General features: G+C 44.7%; 1 protein-coding gene across 1 annotated transcript in view; it reads right to left on the bottom strand.

The window, feature by feature from the left end:
• Window positions 1–20,495, bottom strand: part of TENM2 (teneurin transmembrane protein 2) — a 1,103,034-nt gene that overhangs the window by 832,326 nt on the left and 250,213 nt on the right. Inside the window, exon 3 of the mRNA XM_028528771.2 lies at window positions 10,098–10,397. Within this exon, the coding sequence (XP_028384572.1) occupies window positions 10,098–10,323 (226 nt within the window). The 5' untranslated portion in view covers window positions 10,324–10,397. The remainder of the gene's footprint in view (window positions 1–10,097; window positions 10,398–20,495) is intronic.

The following is a 20,495-nucleotide window of genomic DNA, read 5'->3' as shown; positions in this document are numbered from 1 at the left end:
AGACAAGGAGCCCCCTCTGCCTTTCCTGGTTCATTTCCTCTTTGCTGAAAAGATCTTTCCATCTTGGAGAAAATGCATTAAACATAATGCTCAAAGTCACTTCGGTAAAATATTCCAAGTCTTATGAAAGGCTGTTGGACATTATTAAATAAGTCTATGTTGCACTTATTTTTAATACCTTTGCGCACACTCAGTGTTTGTTCTGATAGCTCCCAGCAGAGATTTATTACCAAAGTAGCTCTGGCTTGAGGTTGAGTGGGGAGGCAAGCAGTCAGTGCAGGAGGAATACTGAGCAACTTGCTGGTGCCTTGACTTCAGCTGCAGCGCAGAGAGAGGGCTGCTGAGATATGCATGCCAATTAAGGTGCTCAAGAGATGGACATGAATTCATTTAGGGTGCACACCAGCCCCCTCCTCTGCATGTGTCCCCAGGGAGGCTTCTGGAATTGTCAGAGCTGAAAATTAAATTAGAAACCTAAAACAGGACACTGACAATGTAAAGTCTCCTTTGATAAGATCAATGTGAATACTCATCAGTGGGCGGGGCAACAACCCTCCTAGAGCCAGACCCTCAGCCATGGTGGGAGAGAACTGGCAATTTTTGCCCTTTCTGACAGCGCAGGTTTTTTTTAACTTTCCAGTTAGAATTGTGTCCTACCATCCATCACACTGCACCCACGTGAGAAGACATAGTAGGTCCCTACAGAGGCGCAGTTACCATGTGCGGCGCCAGCCTAGGATCACCAATACTCAGAAAAACTAAATGGTAGTGCTCTCCAATATGTGCGTGTCCAAGCCCATTGCAAAAACAAAAACAAAACCCAAACAAACAAACAAACAAACACACAAACAAAAAAACCCTTTCACAGTGTGGAATTTGAAACTTTCATGCTGGACACATGACCCACGCATTCCAGGAGGAGCGCTATTCCCAGGCATGCTTTAAATTCTTCTCATCAGAACTAGCTACAAGCCACTACTAAGAAAACATTCTTGTGGAGCCGCACCTGCGAGTCAGAGCACAGAGCTGCTGAGTACTTTGTTCATCCCCCTGTTCACAGGAGTCAGGCAATCCTGTGCTGTTCAGGCCGAGTCACTCCCAAAGAGGATGGTCGCAGACCATCAAGGAAGTGGTCCATAGGGTAAGCCTTGTGGGATAAATGGATTTGGAATAGGTAGATGGGTATTTCACAAGGAGGGATTGAACACAGGAGGTCTGTGCTATTTTTTCCAGTGGTGAGAGCCTTCAGGGGCCTGACATCTACAATAAACGAGTGAACAGGAGGACTGGTATCAGACCACAGGCAGACATGGAGTCCCAGGCAAACTGAAATGTGAACAGGCTGGCTGCAGGCACTCTCCTCACATTTTCCAAAGCAATCTGGAAGCCAAACAAAACACACTTCAGAGCCAAGTGTCATCTGTGTGCATTAACTTTGTGACCACTGATTTAGGAATGAAAAGGAAGCCAATTCTGAGGAGTGACTTTGAAAATAAAACTGATGTTTTATTTATTTATGCTTTGAATGCGGAGTCAAGTCCTGGCTGACTGAGTAGACCATGTAAAGAAAGTAAGGTTGCTTTCTATCCACTCTCATTGAAGTATTTTCTTCCTTTTCCTGTTCATTGATTACCTGTGTTCCCATGGGAGCTCCTTATTTCTTTTCCTTATACATTTCCCTCTGATGATCACACTAATTCCTATGAACTTATTAGCTATCAATTCCTCTGTCTCGACTCTGCTGATGCCTCCCTTTCTAGAATTTCAGAACTGTACATCCAGCTGCCTATTAGATATCTTTACATGCATGGCACAAAGGCACCTCGAATTCAGAAGGTCTATAGTTACACATACTATCTTAACTCACAAAGCAGCTCAACCTTTGTTTCAAACCCTGGTTATTATCACGAACATTTACTCAGTTTTCACAACCCCAAGTTTCAGCAGTATCCTTGAATCCTCTTCTCTCCCCTACTTTGCTTTCCCCATTAGTTGCCAAAAAGCCAAATTCCACCTTCTAAATATCCTCAGCTTTACAAGTCAACATGTCAATTGGCAGGAATACAATACCTACTCACTTGTGTTCTCTCTCTCTCTTACACACACACACATTCATACCTGCTATGAAGGTATGAGTCCCTAATTTATTTAGCCACTGACAGAAAATGAACTAGGTGTTATGGTCACATAGAGAAGTGGTGGATGAAACACAATTATTTCCTATATTTTCCTCGCCATGGACCCATATGAGGTGTTCAGTCGCTGGTACTACTCTTCACATAGGCCAGCACCTAACGAAGTTGAGAAACTGCAAATTCTTGTAACAACACATTTTTATATTCAGGCTTACGTCACCATTCCAGGAGGATTTGACCTAAGAATCTGTACAATTCCACTTAAGGGGTTATTTACAAGCATTGACCTCTCCTGGCTTTTTAAGGAAATTCAGCATCAGAAAGGCAATAATCTTTTTGCAGGAAAGGAAAGCAGTCGATGCAGAAAAATTCCAGAACAATCTATCTACCTCCACGTTTACCGGCTCCTAAAAAGTCAACAATCTCTGGTGTCCAACTTGTCTCAAGCCATCCCCAGCACCCCAGTTCAGGTGACAACACTCCCTCGCCTGGATGACAGACAACCCCCTAACTCAACTGACTGACCGCTTATCTGCCAGGGACATGCTCCGTAAACCACACCCAATACTATCTCCCTGCGCTGCTCCCATGACCCAGTTTCTCCCCCTAGCACTCTAGGTCGCCTGCCCCCATGCCACATTTGGCTAACCTGAACTTCTGGGGACAACCGAGCTGTGTCACCTCTGGACCTTTGCATACAGGAGTGGACAAAAGCAGGCAACCAGTTGTTCAAATGGAAAATAATAGAATAATTCATAAATAATAATACAAAAATAAGCTCTATTTCTTTCGTGCTCACAACTGTTAACCTACTTTGCCCACCGCCGCAAACTATACCTTTTGCTTGAATGCTCTTTCTTGCGTGTTTGATCTCCCGACTCCTCCTCGTTCCTCACATGTGTGAAAGGATGTCACACTTTCTGACACCTTTAATGTGCAACTGTAGGTTCCATGTCTCTCCAGACTATCCAGTATTTTCCTGTTCTTCTTATTTCTCACACTGCACCTAGTTACATGTCTATTATATCTGCCCTCTCTGGGATTACCAAGCTTTGGGAGGCCACAGACCACTTTTGCCTTATTCCCTGTTGTGTCCCATGACACAGTTTTCCCACGAGTACTCCCCAGATATTTATGAATTAGTTTGAATAAAGAGTCAAGCACAGAGCAGTGCTTTAAAAACCTAAGACTTCATTATATGAAAAATATGCTGAGGAAGACTTAGGAGAGGAGGCAATTTAAATGGTGAAAAAAAGTTGGCAGTTTCTCATGGAGTGTGAAAATTGGAAATGAGATAAATTAAGAGAGAATAATGGTTGTGCTTTGGTGAACAGCGATAAAAAAATCAAGAAAAGAAAGATAGGCTGGCAGAGTCTACCTAAAAAGCAAGAGCTGCCATACCTTTCCCAAAAGCTGGGAAATAATACATGGAAACATATTTTGAGGAAAAGAAAATTATGCTTGCTTCTTGGTTATCTAACAAGAAATACTCCAAGGGCAGTAGGAAAGTAGAAGTGGAGCGTGAAAGGACCACACCTATCTCAGATTCCATCATCACTAGGGATGGGGGCGTCCGTTATCAAATCCGTATTCCTTACCTACTTCTGATGTGAGCACTTTTCTTTCCTGTGGGGAATCCATTCCACTGGCTGCTCACCAAAAGCTATCTCCAGGCACAGGGTAAGCCTAACTAAGTCCAAGGCATGGCCACCTAAAGTCAGAGTGATGGACAGAGACATTGTCGTATGTCCATACCAGGCCCATGCTAATTTTCCTTGGGAATGTTCTGCTCAAGATTGGGAAAACAAAAAAACAAACAGAACTCTTTGCAATAATGTTACCGAGGAAAGAGAATGCGGGAGTGTGGTTATGAACAGACGTCTGCAAACAGATCTTTTAGAGAGTGAAGCCAAATAAAAAGAAGGGGAAAATAAGAGATGTTGAGCGCGAGGCCAGATGTGTTGCTAGGTTCCCCAGTGATGTGACAAAGCCTCTTATTTTTGCATTAGCTAACCTCATTTGGCATATTATTATCTCACTTGCACTTGTCACTGAAATAATCTTGAGAAGTAGAAACAGGGAATGCTGAAGTTATAAGGACAAGATCGTTTCAAAGAAAATGCCATGGAGAAGAAAGTATAGAGGACTATGGGGAAAATTAGAGAATGACTACCAGAGAAGAGCAGGCAAAGGAAGATGATTCAAAGAAAGTTAGACCCACAATTGAATGCAGAATTCAAAGCATGTGAAGGACAAGGCGTGGGCAAACAGAAAGACTGGTACCCAATGGCCATGGTTATTGAAAACTACAGAGGTAATCCTAGAAGGGCAGTGAGCATCAACAATGACAATCCAGATGAAATTAAGTAACACAGACCTCAATGTATTATGTGTTAAGTGGTAAGAATGGATTAATTTTCATTCAGAGATTACATGCATAGTCTTCTCTTAATTAAACCCATTCTTAAAAACTTGCATTTAATCGCATGCTGTAAAAGGCACATCTCTTAAAAAATTGTATCCAATGGCACTATCTCAGAGCATTTTTCCAATTTTTTCTTTTTAACTTGTAAAACTGTCTGACTAGCAACTCCGTTACAGTGGGTCGGCACGAGCTGACAGCTGCGAGATGGCATCTTTCATTCCTTTCTAAAAATAGGGAAATAATGTGTGAGTTATGTTCATCTCGGGAGCCAAAGGTATGGTGCGTGGGGAGCCAACACACTCTGTCAACAACTGGAGGAGAAATTCAGGGTTTGAAGACATCAGAATTTTGCAAGTCATAGGAAACAAATCCAAAGGGAAAAATAATTCTCTTGCACACAGCATTATGAGGATAGGGGAACTGACCTTCAATTTTGCCGGAAATGGGATTAAAATGACAATAATTATAACTGCTAGCACTTATTTGGTATGTGTTAAAAGAAAGACAATGTTCACAGAGTGATAAACACCTAATCGACAGAAATTATCCCAAGAACTATATTGGCAGGAACTTTTACAGCTGAAGAAAATGAGTCTTAGAGAGTCTATGCTCTAGAATTCAATCAAGTTCGCGGCACAATTTACCTTTGGGTCTGCTTCTTAACTACTCTCCCATATGCCTCTCCTACAAAGCAACATGGATTTGAGTTAGCCAGCAAGAAGGCAACAAACCATATTACACTGAAAGATTGTAGAGTCTCTTTTTCTAAAGATTTTTTTAAAAAAGCAACCACACAGCCAAAGACTAAGAAACACCATGTATTCTCAGTTGAGATATGAACAAAAGTCCTACCTAGAGGAGGAGAATAATTCCAAAGCAATCTTCTCAAGATACTTTTCAGCCTTCCAAGTACTGACCACGCAAACTCTTGAACGTCACTCAACTCTAAAAGTTGTTCTTTGTAGGTTAATTAAAGGATTGGCATTTTTCAAAATAAAGTCTTTCTAACTGTTGCTTCGGGTGCCGGTGCCGTAAAAACAAATAACTATTTGACAACAATGGCAGTAGACAGAAATGCTCACAAGGTTTCAAAGCATGTCAACAATTATTACGCACATCAGTTGAATCAATGCAGGGAACATTGTAGCTTGCTAGTTGTTCATCAGTCTTCCACTCATTTACATAGGGTTAAATTGATGCTTTGAACAAATTACACAGAGCAAAAAATATTGCTCACATTCTTTTAAAGATCACGGGAATGAGAAATAGCTCATGAAGTCCCAAAATCAAACCGAGCCTGATATGTATATGTGTGTATGTGTTTGTGTATTTCGAAAGCACAGGGAAGGGCTGCTGAAAATTATTTCTGCGTGAGAACCAGTTGAGAGAAGTGATGGAGGTGTGTGTTCAAAAAATCCAATCTTCCCCCAGTTCTTTCTTCAACCTTGACCCGGATAGCCAGCCTGAGGTGCGGAGCAAGAATTCAATCTTGGCCCCCCTCTCAAGAGACTTGCACGACTAACTGGGAAGAAGGGCTTTTTGAGGAATGAGAAGCCTGGCTGAACTCTCTGGCCCACTGGGCTTTGGCTGGCAGGGAAACCAGTCAGTTCTGCTTACCTGAGCAATATCATTTAGATAGGGACACCTTTCTTGGTTAGTGTTCCAGGCTGAGGGGTTGTGCAGAAAGGCGACGGCTGGCGGGGAGGGCAGAGAGCCGGCGCTGACAGCCAGGTGCGTATCTGGGCAGCAGGAACTTGCTCCTGCAGTGGGGCTGGCGTGGAGGGAGTGCGGCTGGAAAGGCTTTCGGGGGCCCAGGTAGCTATGGGAATGGGGGAAAGCGGGTGAGGACGGGAGTACAGATCAATGGGGCTGGTGATAGTCCTCATCATCTGTTCAATCCACACTACTGACTCCAGCTCCTATGCTAGTCAGAAAGGTTTAAAGGGGTTGGTCCCTAATACGTTTACAAACTGAACTGCACAAACCTTCCTGAGCCTTTTGACTGAGGCTTTAACAACTACTTTTCATTTCTTTATGTGTGCGCTGGGGAGGTGAGGAAACACTGTTTCAAACATGGCCCTTGAATCCATGTTTCAAGGCTCCACCTCTTCCTAAGTTTGTGACCTTGGAAGATTCATTTAACCTCTCCGTGCCTCAGTCTCCTCACCCATAAAAATGGGAGTAACAATAGTTCGCATCTCACAGCGCTGGTGTGAACGCTGATGGAGTTGATACAAGCAAAATGCCTAGACCAGCGCCTGACAGGTAGAGAGTGTATCCCAGTATTAGCCACCATTCCTTGGTTATTGTTACTGTTGTTCAATGCATCTGAATGCTGTGTGCTAATCCTGGGGATGCACATAAAGCACCCAAGTATGCAAAAACAGAGTTCAAGGCTAACTTAGGCTCCTAAGACGCGGCAGTCTGTCTTGTATATCCCACTGCTCTGCACCCTAACTTCAGAGTCCAAAAGAACAAACAGGCTTATACAACTTGCCTGGGAACTTGGCCGACCTACATGCTTCCAAGTGGCATCTATTTATTTCTCGGGTTGGGTTGGGTCTGGGTCTGATCACAACTCAGACCGCTGGTCACTTTTGTCAGGTGCATTAACACTCCGACCACTAGCATGCCATTTATTGCAGGATTAGTCATTAACTAATTACTAATTACTCCAGTGGCCACAGACTAAGGTCAGCAGTTTTATCCCTTCACAGCAGGAGGGTCCCGCATAATAGAGGTCAGACAGGTAATTTGCATTGTCTCCGCTTAAGAGGCCCACAGTGGAAGGCAGCAGAGGGGGACTGTGTGTGGAAAGCCAGCAAAGGCGGCCTAATTTGACAGGAGCTTCTAGAAGCTTCTCGTCGCTCCTGCTGGGACCTGGCAGCCTCCCACGTTTGATAACTTGCAGCTGGCCAGCTGGGAAAACTGGACAAGGTCTGACCCTGGCCCCATATCACTTCATCGGCCGGCGGTTCCTTTCCACTCGGAGCATCTGGAGAGCCATCCAACTGTGTTTGCCAAACTTGCTTGTATGTGAGAAGCGTGTTTGTTTTATAATCAGTGTCTTGGGTTTTAAATAAGAATACCACAGGAGACGATCACACTGTGATCCTTGCTAATGTACCTCTAGGCTAATAAGTACTGAGATGATCCTGCTCTTTGATTTCATGACTAAGAAAACAAAATGGGAAACGCATGACATTTTAAAAAAATTATTGTTATTACCGAGTGTAAAATTTATTTTAACCCTCTCGGTAGTGGCTAAGTTTCCTGGTGAATGCGTTGCTTGCCAGATTGTATCTCCTGTTCCCCCTCTCCTTAAATACGTGCTTATTTACTTCCTGCGGAGTTCAATTTTAGAACCCATCAAAGTAGATCCACTCAGACTCTGACTACATTTCCATGCATAAATTCATAGATGTCTTCAGAAGGAGTTGCACTTGCATATGCAAATACTTTCCAATGCCTTCTCATTTTTACTTCTGGCCTGCACAGTTTTTAATTCATGCAAACACATTACACAAACAAATATGGGCTTGATAACAACACACGGCATGTGTGAATTGTTAATTGCAAAGCTCCGAGTGTGATATGGCCAAGCAACTCCCATTATTATCGATGGAGAGGGAGAAGATTAAACAGGAGGAATGAAGGTATATTTGAAAATAAAAATCCAAGCACTTGGTTTCACTTTATGCACATATTAAATTAGGGAAAAGGTGACAGGCCCATTCACAATTTGACAATAATCTGGGGTCCACAGTTCGGTGCACAAGGAGGCAGAAGCCAGCATGTACCTTTAATGAGACTTAGGAATAAGAGCCTGCATCTCAGCACCGACCACCGGAAACAAAATGTATGCAGCAACACCCTCGATGAAACCAAAACTACAGCAGCAAACAAAAGGCTTTCAACTGTGGTGAATGTGCATCACCTTTCAGGATGTCTGCGTCTTGGGCTAGCGATGCTCTTGGAAATAAGGGAAAGGTGTCATAGTTTTTCACATTGGAAATTCGAGCACTCCCTTAATTAATTAAGCTGTAACTCTTCGCGTATTTCTCTCCAATTCCCACTACATGCACTTTAGCATCGGGTGAGAACGGGAAGTGAAACACGTGTCGGCGTCACTCACAGATCAAAGACATTTTCAAGCAACCCTCCCCCTGTTTGAGATGTGTCTCATTCACGTGAAAATAACTCCAAAAATAAGAGCGAAGATTAAATAAAAACTGTATCTTGCAAGGGTCTGTAATTTGCAATGGAAACAAAATGTTTTCTGTTTCTTAGATGATTTTTTGGACTATTTTGCTAAATATAAAAGATGGAGCTAGGCTAAACGGGGAGCACATGAAAATACATTTTTTAAGAAAAAACTGCTGGAATAAATATATATGTGTGTGTTTTCTAAGAAATAAAGAAAAATAAAGCAATTGAAGGAAGCTAAGAAACCAGGAATGGAATTCCAAGCTGCTACAGACTGCAAGTTTGGGACCCTCCACATTCTTAGATTAAAACCTGATCCCTTCAGTATTTAGAGGCGGGCCTTTGGGAGGTAATGAGGCCATAAGGGTGGAGTCCTCATGAATGGGTTCATCGACTTAACAAAAGAGGCCCCAGAGAGCCCCCTCCCCTCTTCAGCTGTGTGAGGACCCAGGAACAGACAGCGGTCCACGAACCAGAAAGAGAGCCTTCACCAGACACCAGATCGGCCCGCACCTTCACTGTGGACTTCCCAACCTCCAGGAATGTGCAAAATAAATGTCTGTTGTATATAAGCCACCAGTATATGGCGTTTTGTTATAGCAGTCCAAACAGACTAGGGCACAATCTAAGGTATCTCATGAGGAATGAAATCAGTTGCAACATTTGCTGGAACAAGAAACAGAGCGTCAGTAATGCAACAACAGGGCAGGCAGGGCCTTGACCCTTGGCACTGGCAGAGTGGCCCTGCCCAGCGCACTGACTGTATTTCTGTGCCTTCCCCTGTAACTTTGCTGAGCCGTTCATGCAAACCACGCACCCAGCAAGGCTGGAACACAAAGTTCGAGATGTCGAGCTAGGGAATCAGCGCAACTATACCGCCTTCACCTACACGTCCACACAAGAGCGACCCTTGACAGGTGATAACAAATGCCTTACGGATATTGAACACGAAGAGAAGGTCAGCTGTTAGTGCTTGGGAGAAAAAGATTTTCTTCCCCAGTGAAATCAAAATAGTATGATTCAAGAGAAATCGACCCCCTGTGGAGCCAAGGGTCTGCTGTTATAATGACATCTGTCAAAAACCACCAGGGTGTGTCTCCAAAACCAACCATCGAACCGTCCAAGAAGGCAGTGTCCAGGACCAAAGAAGCGCTTCTGGGATACCCGCAGGCATTGGATGCGGGTGGATAAAAGGGACTGTTGTTTTCAACTGAACTCTGATAGAACCCTCGATGGCGCCACACTTGGCTCCCACTCTCACCAGCCTCGGTCGTCAGCAATGCACAACAGCGCAAGTCAAGAACGTACAGCCGCGAGCCAGCTCCACGTACCTTGCCTTGGAAACTCGTCTGACTCCCGGTGGACGAGGTCTGTGACCCGGTTGCCGTAGTGCATCCTGCTGTCGTGGTCATAGGCCTTCAGCGTCTCGCTGGAGCTGTAGGACTTCTGCGTGGGCACGCGGCAGTCCTCGCTGTCCAGGGAGGAGCTGGTGTAGCGGCACTCCTTGCCACACCGCCCCCGGGTCAGAGAGCGGTGCCGCCGGTCCTTCACGTCCATTATTCCGGATCGGGCAGAGCGCGGACGCTTTCAGGAAAGACAGGCCTCAGTGTTGGCACGTGTCACGTTGCCACCTAAAGACATCAGAGGAAACAACCCACACTGCGATTAGAAGAAAAGGCTGCCTTCAGTTCTGACTCCCCTTCTGACTCCGAGAACAACATAAAAAGGCAAATTTGGTCAGCGCCACCTAATCTCTTTTGCAAACGCTTCATGTATACTTAGACAATCATCCTAAATAGAAGGACTCGATACAGTAAATTAATTTCCTTGCTGTTTAATTTAACAGATTTAGAGGGAAACGTAATAGCAAAATAAGTCATCTTTTGATTTCCCTATACGCGCACAGATGACATGATAGAGTCTGTGGCTCTAATGCAAGATCTTAGCATGAAGCAGTTGAAAGCAAAACTGATTTTATCCTTCTTTAATTTCATTCTCTTTCTGCTGTAGAAGAGTTGGGGAAAGCAAATATAGAAAATAAATAAAAGTATACGAGGCATAAATTTATGCTGTGGACGCTTTGCATTGATAGCAAGTCAATTTGGCTAACATCACATTGCCTGGCAGGTTCCGGAGAAGGAGAGCATAAGGCACTCTTGACATGCAAACAATCTTCCTCCGATTTCTGTGATGAGCCTTCAGCAGACTCCTAGTCAGGTTTCTCTCCTTTGCGGATCCGTGTCTTGGACACACCTGGCCACTTCTTCCTCATCATCTACCACCTGGAGAGCTTGCTGACAAGAGCTCTAACGGGCACATCAGCCTCCTCACCAGCCTGGCCTGCTCCACGCTGGATACCCGCCGCAGAACTAAAAACGGGGAAGTGCGCCGGCTACAACGGGAAAGCTGATAGAAAGGGGCCTCTCTGCCCCGTCAACGGGCACCCAGGGACCCCGCAGTCTGTCGCCTGACACCCTGCGCCTGGCTGTGTGCGCCAGACATCTGCCGAGCAAACATGACAGAAATGCTCAGATGCCTCCACGTTCCAAGTGACAGGCTCGGATTGATTTCACAGGCCGTGCAAAATAGCATGGGCCACAGGACCAGGGAGTGGACAGAATGGGCAAATAAGGATTTTAATTAAAATGGAAAATACAACTCAGAGTCTGGGTGCTGCTTTTTCTCTGGGCTACTGTTGCTCTCTGACTCCTTGATGTGCCAGGACCTGCCTGGGGAGCAGATCTGTGGTTTTGAACCCCCCTGCTCTCCTCTGGTTATTCACCACACCACAGCAGGGTGCCCTTGGATAGCAAAGGACTAACCTGCGTGCACACAACACGGATGGCATCTGTCCCAAGACAGCAGGTCAAGTTAATCCCTCCCTGTTTTTTCACACCAAGAGGTCCCTCCTGATCTCAGGAACCTTCCTCATTTCCACAGTTGTACACTTGGGTCAACTACTGCCTGTAATCACGGAGGATTTTGTTTGGCAATGAAAACACCACCAAGCACAGTTGTGCTGCTGCCACACTCACTTATATATAAAAGCCCATCATGTCCTTGAAGCTACCGTTCCTGACTCAGGGAGTCTAAAGTATCTTTGAGGGTCACCAGTCAAGATCCCAGGGCCTGCTTAGGGGACACAAACAGTGAATGCTGGCATGGCAGTCTCTTCTGGGCAGAGTCAGTTCAAGTGTCTTAACAGTAACGGCATTTCTGAGTGCCCGAAACCATCTTCCTACACTTCCAACATGGGATCTCCACATTTTGGAATCCATGTCTTGGGCTGGCCAAGAGCGTGACCACGGAAGTCCTGGCTGGATGCCAGTCAGCGTGGCCACCGACCAGCTGCAGCCCTTGTACAAGCACTCCTGTCCTTTCTGACTCACTGTCCCCCATCAGTGAAAGCAGGAACTCAGAGTATCTGCTTCACAGAGTTTTAGTAAACAGTAAAACGCACTGGGATGAAGCTCCCCAGATGCTAGCGTGTGGTACTGGCCTATGGGAAGCAGTTTTTTGTTCTCTTTTCTGAAAGATTAAATTTCTTTTTTTTCCTCTTAGCTGAGTAGTTTACAGAGCTGTATGAGAGATAGGGGGAAGATGGTAAAATAAATCCCTGAAACTCAACGTTCTAGTTATAAACCTCGATACTTGAACTACAGACCAGTAAAGGGAGATCCTTGGCACCTGCTGAAGCTGTATAAGGCTGTGCAGCAACAGTGAGAGCCACGAGTGATTTGGGGGGATGACTGGTTGTTTTGAGGGGATTCCATACTTTTCCTCTCTCCTGCTTCACAGTGAGGTTTTACTTTTTAATGTGTTCAGTGTTCCTGAGTCATGATGCCCTTTCTCTTCTGACCGCATCATGCTTTGGAAAGCGGGCTGATTTTCCATATGTGGGTATGCAATTTTATTGTATTTTTTAAGTCATGCTCTGATTATTGGAAAAGCCTGAAGGCCTGTTACCTAGTCATAAAGTGGGGTAACGTTTGTGTTCGGACATTGTGGGGTTGACTTGGCTGCCCGGTGGCCTTTTCCTGCTCGATTCCCCTTTCCCGGCTGTGCCCCCCGCAGTTCAGTTTGTCGGCCATGTCACCGCCAGGCAAACAATAGAAATGTGTGTATAATGAGGTAAAAATGACAAATCTTAATCAGGAAAAGCTAATTTCCCAGGAAACTGAGCAGAATACACAGACTGTTAGCCTACAGGTCTTTTGCTTTTAGCTTGCCTGTGGTTGAAACTTTTCGATGTTAACAACAACCAAAAAAGACAAACCAGGAAATACGAAAATCTGGTTCTATAGCTGATCATTAAAAACTGGGCTGTGTAGAAACTTCCGCTCCCAGAGAGACGGAATGCACTTTCACTTATTCCTCCCGGTAAGTTCAGCTGGAAGCCCTGGGCATCACATGGAAAGCCAACATGAGGAGAGTCGGAAAGGTGGAGAGAAGAGGCAGAGAAACTAGGGTCCTCAGCCCCAAGGAACAATGCCGCGGTGAGTGCCTGGGATTTCTTTTGGCCACCAGATCTCCCAGATTTGTCCTTCATGACACTGGCGACCCCAAAACACCATGGACACAGGCGACAAAAGCTCTGAGAAGAGCTAGCTCCCTCCAGTCAAAACACTGTGTAAGGGGCAGCCTAACAAGAGAGAAAAATTTAGATGGCAACCACGTCACTCTAGCCAGACAACATGGAAAAAACTGTAGCCCCACTTCCATCGTCAACAGTAAACGCCAGGTGGGGACCCTAAATTCCATGGTGCTGGGGAAGCGGTAAGGCACCCCTGCCCCCACCACGGTGATTTCAGAGAAGGCTAACAAGGGATCCAGGACTTCCATCCCTTCCCGGAAGTTATGAGGCTGTCCCCTCCCTCACAGGAAGCCTGGCCTCCACCCCGCTGGGTAGTGACAAGGCCCCCCTCTTCTTCTCTGTGAGGCTGTCATTGGAGGGGGAGACCCAGTAGAGAGTCAAGACTTCCACTCTCTCACCACGGTCATGAGTTCTTTTGCTCCCTGTTACCGGTTGTTGGTGTAGGTAGATGCCACGTGGGGGGGAATATGAAGGTGCTCCTAGCTCGTCCACCCAGGGGGTATCCACGGAAGCCCAGTAAGGAGACAGAACTCCCATGTCCACCCCACCCAGCTGCTAACAAAGAGCACCCTGCACTTGGGTGTTGACAAGACGGAGTGGGGAACCTGGACTTCTTTCCTAACCCAGCAATGGTGGGATGGGGTAGCTCTTATCCTGAAAGCAGTGTCAGGAGAAACCAGCCAGAACAGATGATTTAAATAAGACTCAGAATGTCATAATACCCGAATGTTTAGATTTCAATTAAAAAAATCACCTACCAACAACTAGAAAGATCACAAACTATATAAAAAGACACAATTAATAGATGCCAGTGCTGAGATGACAAAGATGTTAGAATTATTTGAAATAGATTTAAAAGCAGCTATAAAAATACTTCAATGAGCATTTATGGATGAAATTAAAACAAATGAAACGAGAAAAATCTCATTGAAAAAGGAAAGTTTCAGCAAACAAGTAGAAAATAGAAAGAAGATTTCAATGGACATTTTAGAACTGAAAAAAAAATAACCAAAAAAAATTAAGAAACTTAATAGATGGGCTCAAGAACAGAATGGAGGGATAGAAGAAAGAATGAGGGAACCTGCCAAACTGAACAAAGAAAATCGCCCAATCTGCACAATACATTAAGAAACAGACTAATAAGAAAAAATTGAAGAGAGCCTTCGGGACGTGTAGAACGATAACAAAAGACCTCGTGTTCCTATCATCAGAGTCCCAGAAGGAAAGCAGGAAGAGAGGCGGGCTGAGAAAGTGCTAAATCACCAGCAACATGCATCCGAATTTGCAAAAGATGTACAACAACACATGCAAGAAGCTAAGCAAACTGCCTACATCCATATTAAGACATCCCACCGTCAAACCTCTGAAAACTTAAAGGAAACCATGAAAGCAGGGAGAGAACTGACACATTATCTATACGGGAAGGTGATCCGCTAGGAAAACAGATAACTCGTCAGGACCATGGACACCAGCAGGAAATGGCAAAATATTTTTCAATTGCTGAAAGAAAAGATCTTTCCACCCAGAACCCTATATTCAGCAAAAATGTCCTTCTAGAATAAAGGACAAAAACAAGAAATTCTTGGATGAAGAAAGAGTAGTTCGAAAATTAGCTGTCTAAAAGAACGGTTTAAAAAAAAGCAGCTGTCTGAAACAGAGAGGAAACAATAAAAGCAACAATCTTGGAACATCAGGAAGGGAAAACTATGGCAAGCAAAAAAAAATAAGTTAATACAAGAGATTTTCTCCTTTACATTTTCCAAATTATTTTTGATAGTGGAAGTAAAAATGATAACAATGTCCAATGAGGCTTTAAATGTAGGTAGAGGACATACTTAAGAAATTGTACTATAAATGAGGAAAGGTACAAGGAGATAGAGGAGGGAGTTTCTACACGTCATTTGACCTGCTAAAATGATGAAACCAGTAAACCGTGATAAGATGCATAAAAAGACTATCCAAAGAGATGTACTCAAAACCACTACAGGAGAAATCGAAATGGAGTTCAGAAAATGTTCAGTAAGTGACTGGAAAGTAGAAAAGTGAAAACAGTGAAATGGAAAACAGAAAGAACAAGAAAACAAACAGAAAACAAAAAGTAAGATGTCAGACTTAAGTCCTAAAATAGCAATGATGACATTAAATGTAAGTGATCCAAGGCATATATGAATCAAAAAAGAGATCTGTGCAGCTGATTTAAAGATATGATCCAGCTCCATCTGACAATGTGGAAGTCACTTTAAATATAACAAGGTCAGCGTGTTGGGAGTAACACTGATGAAAAAGGTATATAATCAAACGTTAATCAATGAAAGCAGGAGTGACTATATTAACACTAGACAAAGTGGATTTCAAGGCAAAGAAAACTACCAGAAACAGAGGGGCATTATATGATAATGAAAAGATCCATCCACCAAGAAGAAGTAGCAATTTTAAACATGCATGTACTAAAAAAATCAGAGCTGCAGCCTATGTGGAAAAATAACACTTTGAGGTAAAAAATAAACAAATTCATAATTATCTTCAATATTTGGAAGTTTCAAAATTAAAGTCCGGAACATTAATAAACAACTAGATGGAAAATCAAGAAGGATACAGAAGACACCCCCAAACGTCATCATCCAACAGGGTCTCTTCAGTGTTGATGGGCTATTCCTCCCAACCACAGCAGGCTGGCCGGGGAGAACACATCAGACGCACCACAGTCTGGAACATGAAACCGACACGGACAATTTTAAAAGGACTGAAACCACACAGTGTTCTTGTACGACAATGGAATCAAACTTGAATCAACAGCAGAAAGAGAAGAAAATCTCAAGCACCTAAAAACTAAACAATACTTTCCTAAATAATTCATTGGTAAAAGAAGTAGGTCTAAGTGAAGTCAAAACATACATTGAAGTGAAGGGAAGTGATAATATAACATAAAAGGTGTGAGAAACTACCCTGCAAATGATCTTGTTACAAGGATAAAAAAACAATCTACAGACTGAGAGAACCTATTTGGAAACCACATATTGGGGAGAGGGAAAATATTAAAAATAAAGAAATATTTCCAAAGCTTAATTGTAGAAACACACACAATACAATTTAGAAATAGACAAAAGATGTGACGTGACATGGCACCAAGTAGAACACCCAAAGGTCAAATAACAACTAAAAAGATATTCAACATCATTAGCCATTAGATAAATGCAAATTAAAGCCACTATGAGATATTATGATGGACTTGTCAGGATGGCTGAAATAATAATGATAATAATAAAAACGACACGAAGTACTGGCAACAACGGAGCAAAAGCAGAGCACTCACACACTGCTGGCCCAGATACAAGATGGTGCAGCCACGCTGGAAAATAGTTTAGCAAATTTTTTTTTAAAAGCTAAAAGTGCAACTGCCTTACAATTCAATAATTGTCCTCCCGGGCATTTATCCCAGAGAAATAAAAACATTTGCTCACAAATGTTTGTAGCAGAATGTTTATTGGTAGCAGCCCAGACTGGAAAGAACCCAGATGTACTTCCATGGGAGACCGGTTACACAGCGCTCCGGTACACCCAGGACGTGAAATACTGCTCTGCAGGAAAAAGGGATGGGCCGCTGGGGCCTGTAGCGATCAGGATGGATCCCGGAGAAGAACGCTTGGTGAAAAGCCAGCCCCGGGGGCTACATGCTGCATGCTCCTTTTACACAACACCCATGAGATGAGGGAAACAGAGACCTGACAACAGGTTAAGGGCTCCTGGGGTGCGAGGGTGTGAGGACAGTGAGTGTGGCTATAAGTGGACAACACCAGGAATCCTGGGGTGATGGAAGTTTCCCGCATCTCGGCCACGTCGATGTCAAACCCTGGTTGTGATGCTGTCTACAGTTTTGCAAGACGCTGTCATTGGTAGAAGTTGACTCAAGGGTGCTGTGGGACAAAAGTCTGACCTGGGAGGTCACTTGCAATTTTAGCTGGGCACAAGTACTCTACTACTACTACTATTATTATTAGTAGTAGTAGTAGTAGTATCATCTTCATCATCATCATCATCATCACTACTATTATTATTTTACTACTCCTTTTGATTTTATAGCCAGTCTGCTTCACTTACACAAAACCCCTGCTTGGCCAATATAGGTCATTATATTTGTGACTTCTGGTGTAAAGAAAAAAAAATACGGTTGTGGCCCCTGGAAAATGTCACAGAAGGCCAGTTACAATATAAGAGGCAGCACTTGCCAACATGTTTTTCTTAAGACAATTTTAAGATGATAAAACATTGGTCTTAATCCTCATATGGTTAAAGATTCATAATTTATTTAATAAAATGTGTGTATTACCTACTATGGGCAAAGCACTCTGCATGCTTGTCCTTGAAAGTGAAGGTCAACAATTCATGTGGGGAAATGCTAGTTTAGAGACTGATTTTAGAAAGTAATTAAAATTGCCTTGAAGCAGTAGGAAAGATGGTAACTGAAATTATAAATCTCTCCCCCAAGTCTCTCTGCCTTGTGCAGCCCTGACAAGGGGCAATTGCCCGGCAAAGCCTCTGCTCGCTCGTTACTGCCATGCGGAGGCTTGATTCTGTTCCATTCCACGCTTCCTCTCCCGACCAGGGTTCCCACTGCTTTCTTCATCAGCTGCCTGAGTGGGTCCCATCACTTTCGCAGACCAGTTACAGAGATCTTGCTTGCAAGCCTTTGTCTAATTAGCTAATCCTGTGAGCTGTAACACTGTTCACTATTAACTTTGCAGATTATCCCACTACTTAAGGGGGTTGACTTGTTAATCACTGACAGCCCATTTGAGATGTGCGTTGTTGTGTGTGCGAGTGGACCGGTCTGTGGGTGTGCATGAACGAGGCAGACAGAAACGGTGGGCACACCCAGATGGGCAGCTGTTTCCATTGCCACCTAAGGCTGCCGCCAGCTGGTTGTCTAAACTTGCCTCACTCTCATCGCTGATCTTTGATTCCCTCCCACCCCGGGCATTGTTTCTTGGTGCTCAAATACATGCATCACATCAACTGACCGTAGCCTTTGGGGGGCTTGGTACCAGGGACGCCAGCCATTTCCAGTTACCCACATGGATTGGGATTCTGTGAATTCTGGATACAGATTGATGTGACCACCTCTCTCCCCCATTTCGAATGATGAGAAATCATTGCAAAAGTTTGTCTAGAAGGAGGTGGAGAAAGTCAGTCATGTGAATCAAATGTTCTAGTTTCCTAATTTGAGCTGATGTCACATATTTTAGAAATCCAATAAAGAGTATCATTATGTGAACATGTTTACAGTTAGCAAGTATATTTTTGAAAAGATCAATCAGAAAGCTCCTGTAGAATATCTTTCTTCCCTCTGACAACATGTTGATTGGATTGCCGACTTGTTTCTTCAATATTGCCGGTGTCATGTTTCCATGTGGAGAAAGATGTAGTGGATAATACATAGCCCCTGAACCCGCCACGCCTCTGCTAATTCTGCCTGTGACCAAAACCAGAAATGCTGAGTCGACCTCAAAACAGTGTGGTCACAGATTCCTGTCCCATGTATTAGAACTCTTGCATAAAAGTGGTTTACCTTCCAATCTTTAAGCACCAAATAAAACGTGCTACAGAGCCCCACACAGAAAAGAGAGAAGCTGAGGAGGCGGAGGGGGAGCAGGAGCCAGGCTGAGATGAACCCAGGATGAAAACCAGCACACGTCCTTGAAGACTTCTAGCTTCTTCCCTTTGAGAAATGTTTAAGAACAAGTCTGAACAAGACACACTCCAAAATATCTACAGACAGACTACCCCTGTGGCCTCTGGGTAGGGCAAGGAAACTCTAGTTTAAAATCCGCAGAAGTGGAAGGAGGTGCCCTGGTAATTGCACGCAGTCATAAGTAAAAAGGTCAAAGACAGTTTGCTTTCCATTTCCCTGTGCCGTTACACTGATCTGTCTGGGGATCGAAAGCCGACTCCGGTTCCCGTCCCGAGCAGAAGGAATAAGCAAATTTGCAACTGTGTTTTGTTCTCTGGCTTCAGAACCTTTTAGAATTTGGTGGGGGGGGGGGTCCCTGAATCCACTCACACAGGACACGATACGAGTGGAACCAGGGTGTGCTGCCCGTGGATTTATGAACTGTGAACTGTGACGACCTGTCTACGTGCTAGCAGTCCCGAGGAACAAAAGCCACGAAGGGGCGGGGTGCACCCCCCGAGTCTAGACATTTGCCGTCAGAGTGCGGGCTTGCGTGTTTGTGTATATTCTCACTTGAACAGCGATGAAAAGTCCAAAGTCTGCCTCAGCTCGGTATTTAGTCTACTGCCATGCGTTTCTCTCCCTTTCCAGTCTAAACTGTTCAACATTCAAGGAAGCCGGCGTGGTTACACCTCCTGCTAAAATTCCCGTAGGCCATGGGGGAATTTCCTGGAGCCTCTGCTCTTCAGCTCCACCTTCCCCGTGCGAGGGCCCCTCTGCTGACCTCCCACTGTCCTTCGTGCCTCCTGAGACCAGGAGCGCAGCCGACGGCTGCAGCTGGGGCATCGGCTAAGTTACCACAGCTGGAAAGGGAGTCCCTGCCCTCGCCTCCTCCCCACTACGCAGGGCTCCCAGGGGCAGCAGAGCAGCACACGAGCCTGCAGCCTCAGAACCTACGTAGTGAAAGAACGGCACACCTTCTTCCCATCCCATGGAGTATGGCCTTCTCGTACCTGACTCGGAAAGTGAACCAGGTCAGCAGAGGGAGCAGAGGGTGTTGGACCATGGGTTACAAAGCACAACATCAAAGTCAACGTCCCTGTCAAGTCCGGCCCCCAGGTACGCAGGCCTGTGGCTCAGCATGCGTCCAGGGAGGCCCCTGTGTAAGTCACTGCCACCTGCTCAAACCTGCAACACAGGCATCCGTGCGTGCGTCAGAGATGGGGTGACGGAGACCCCGGGGGCTAAGTGACCGGCTAACTCTGCACACATAACAAGTGTTCACGCCACCATCGGGACTGAGAAATGTCCGTCTCCGAGGCCTGCGTTCATTATACAAATAGTAACTCGGAAGGTCTGGCTATGTCCCCTGGGTCACTGAATTGGTAATTTCCTGAGAACCGGGCCCACCAGTTCAATGTGGCTGCCTCAGGGGTGTCACTGACCACGTCACACTCCTGCCAGAGT

This window comes from Phyllostomus discolor, chromosome 13, assembly GCF_004126475.2.
Source record: "Phyllostomus discolor isolate MPI-MPIP mPhyDis1 chromosome 13, mPhyDis1.pri.v3, whole genome shotgun sequence".
NCBI classification, from domain to species: Eukaryota; Metazoa; Chordata; class Mammalia; order Chiroptera; family Phyllostomidae; genus Phyllostomus; species Phyllostomus discolor.
This window is presented reverse-complemented; position numbering and strand designations above follow the sequence as displayed.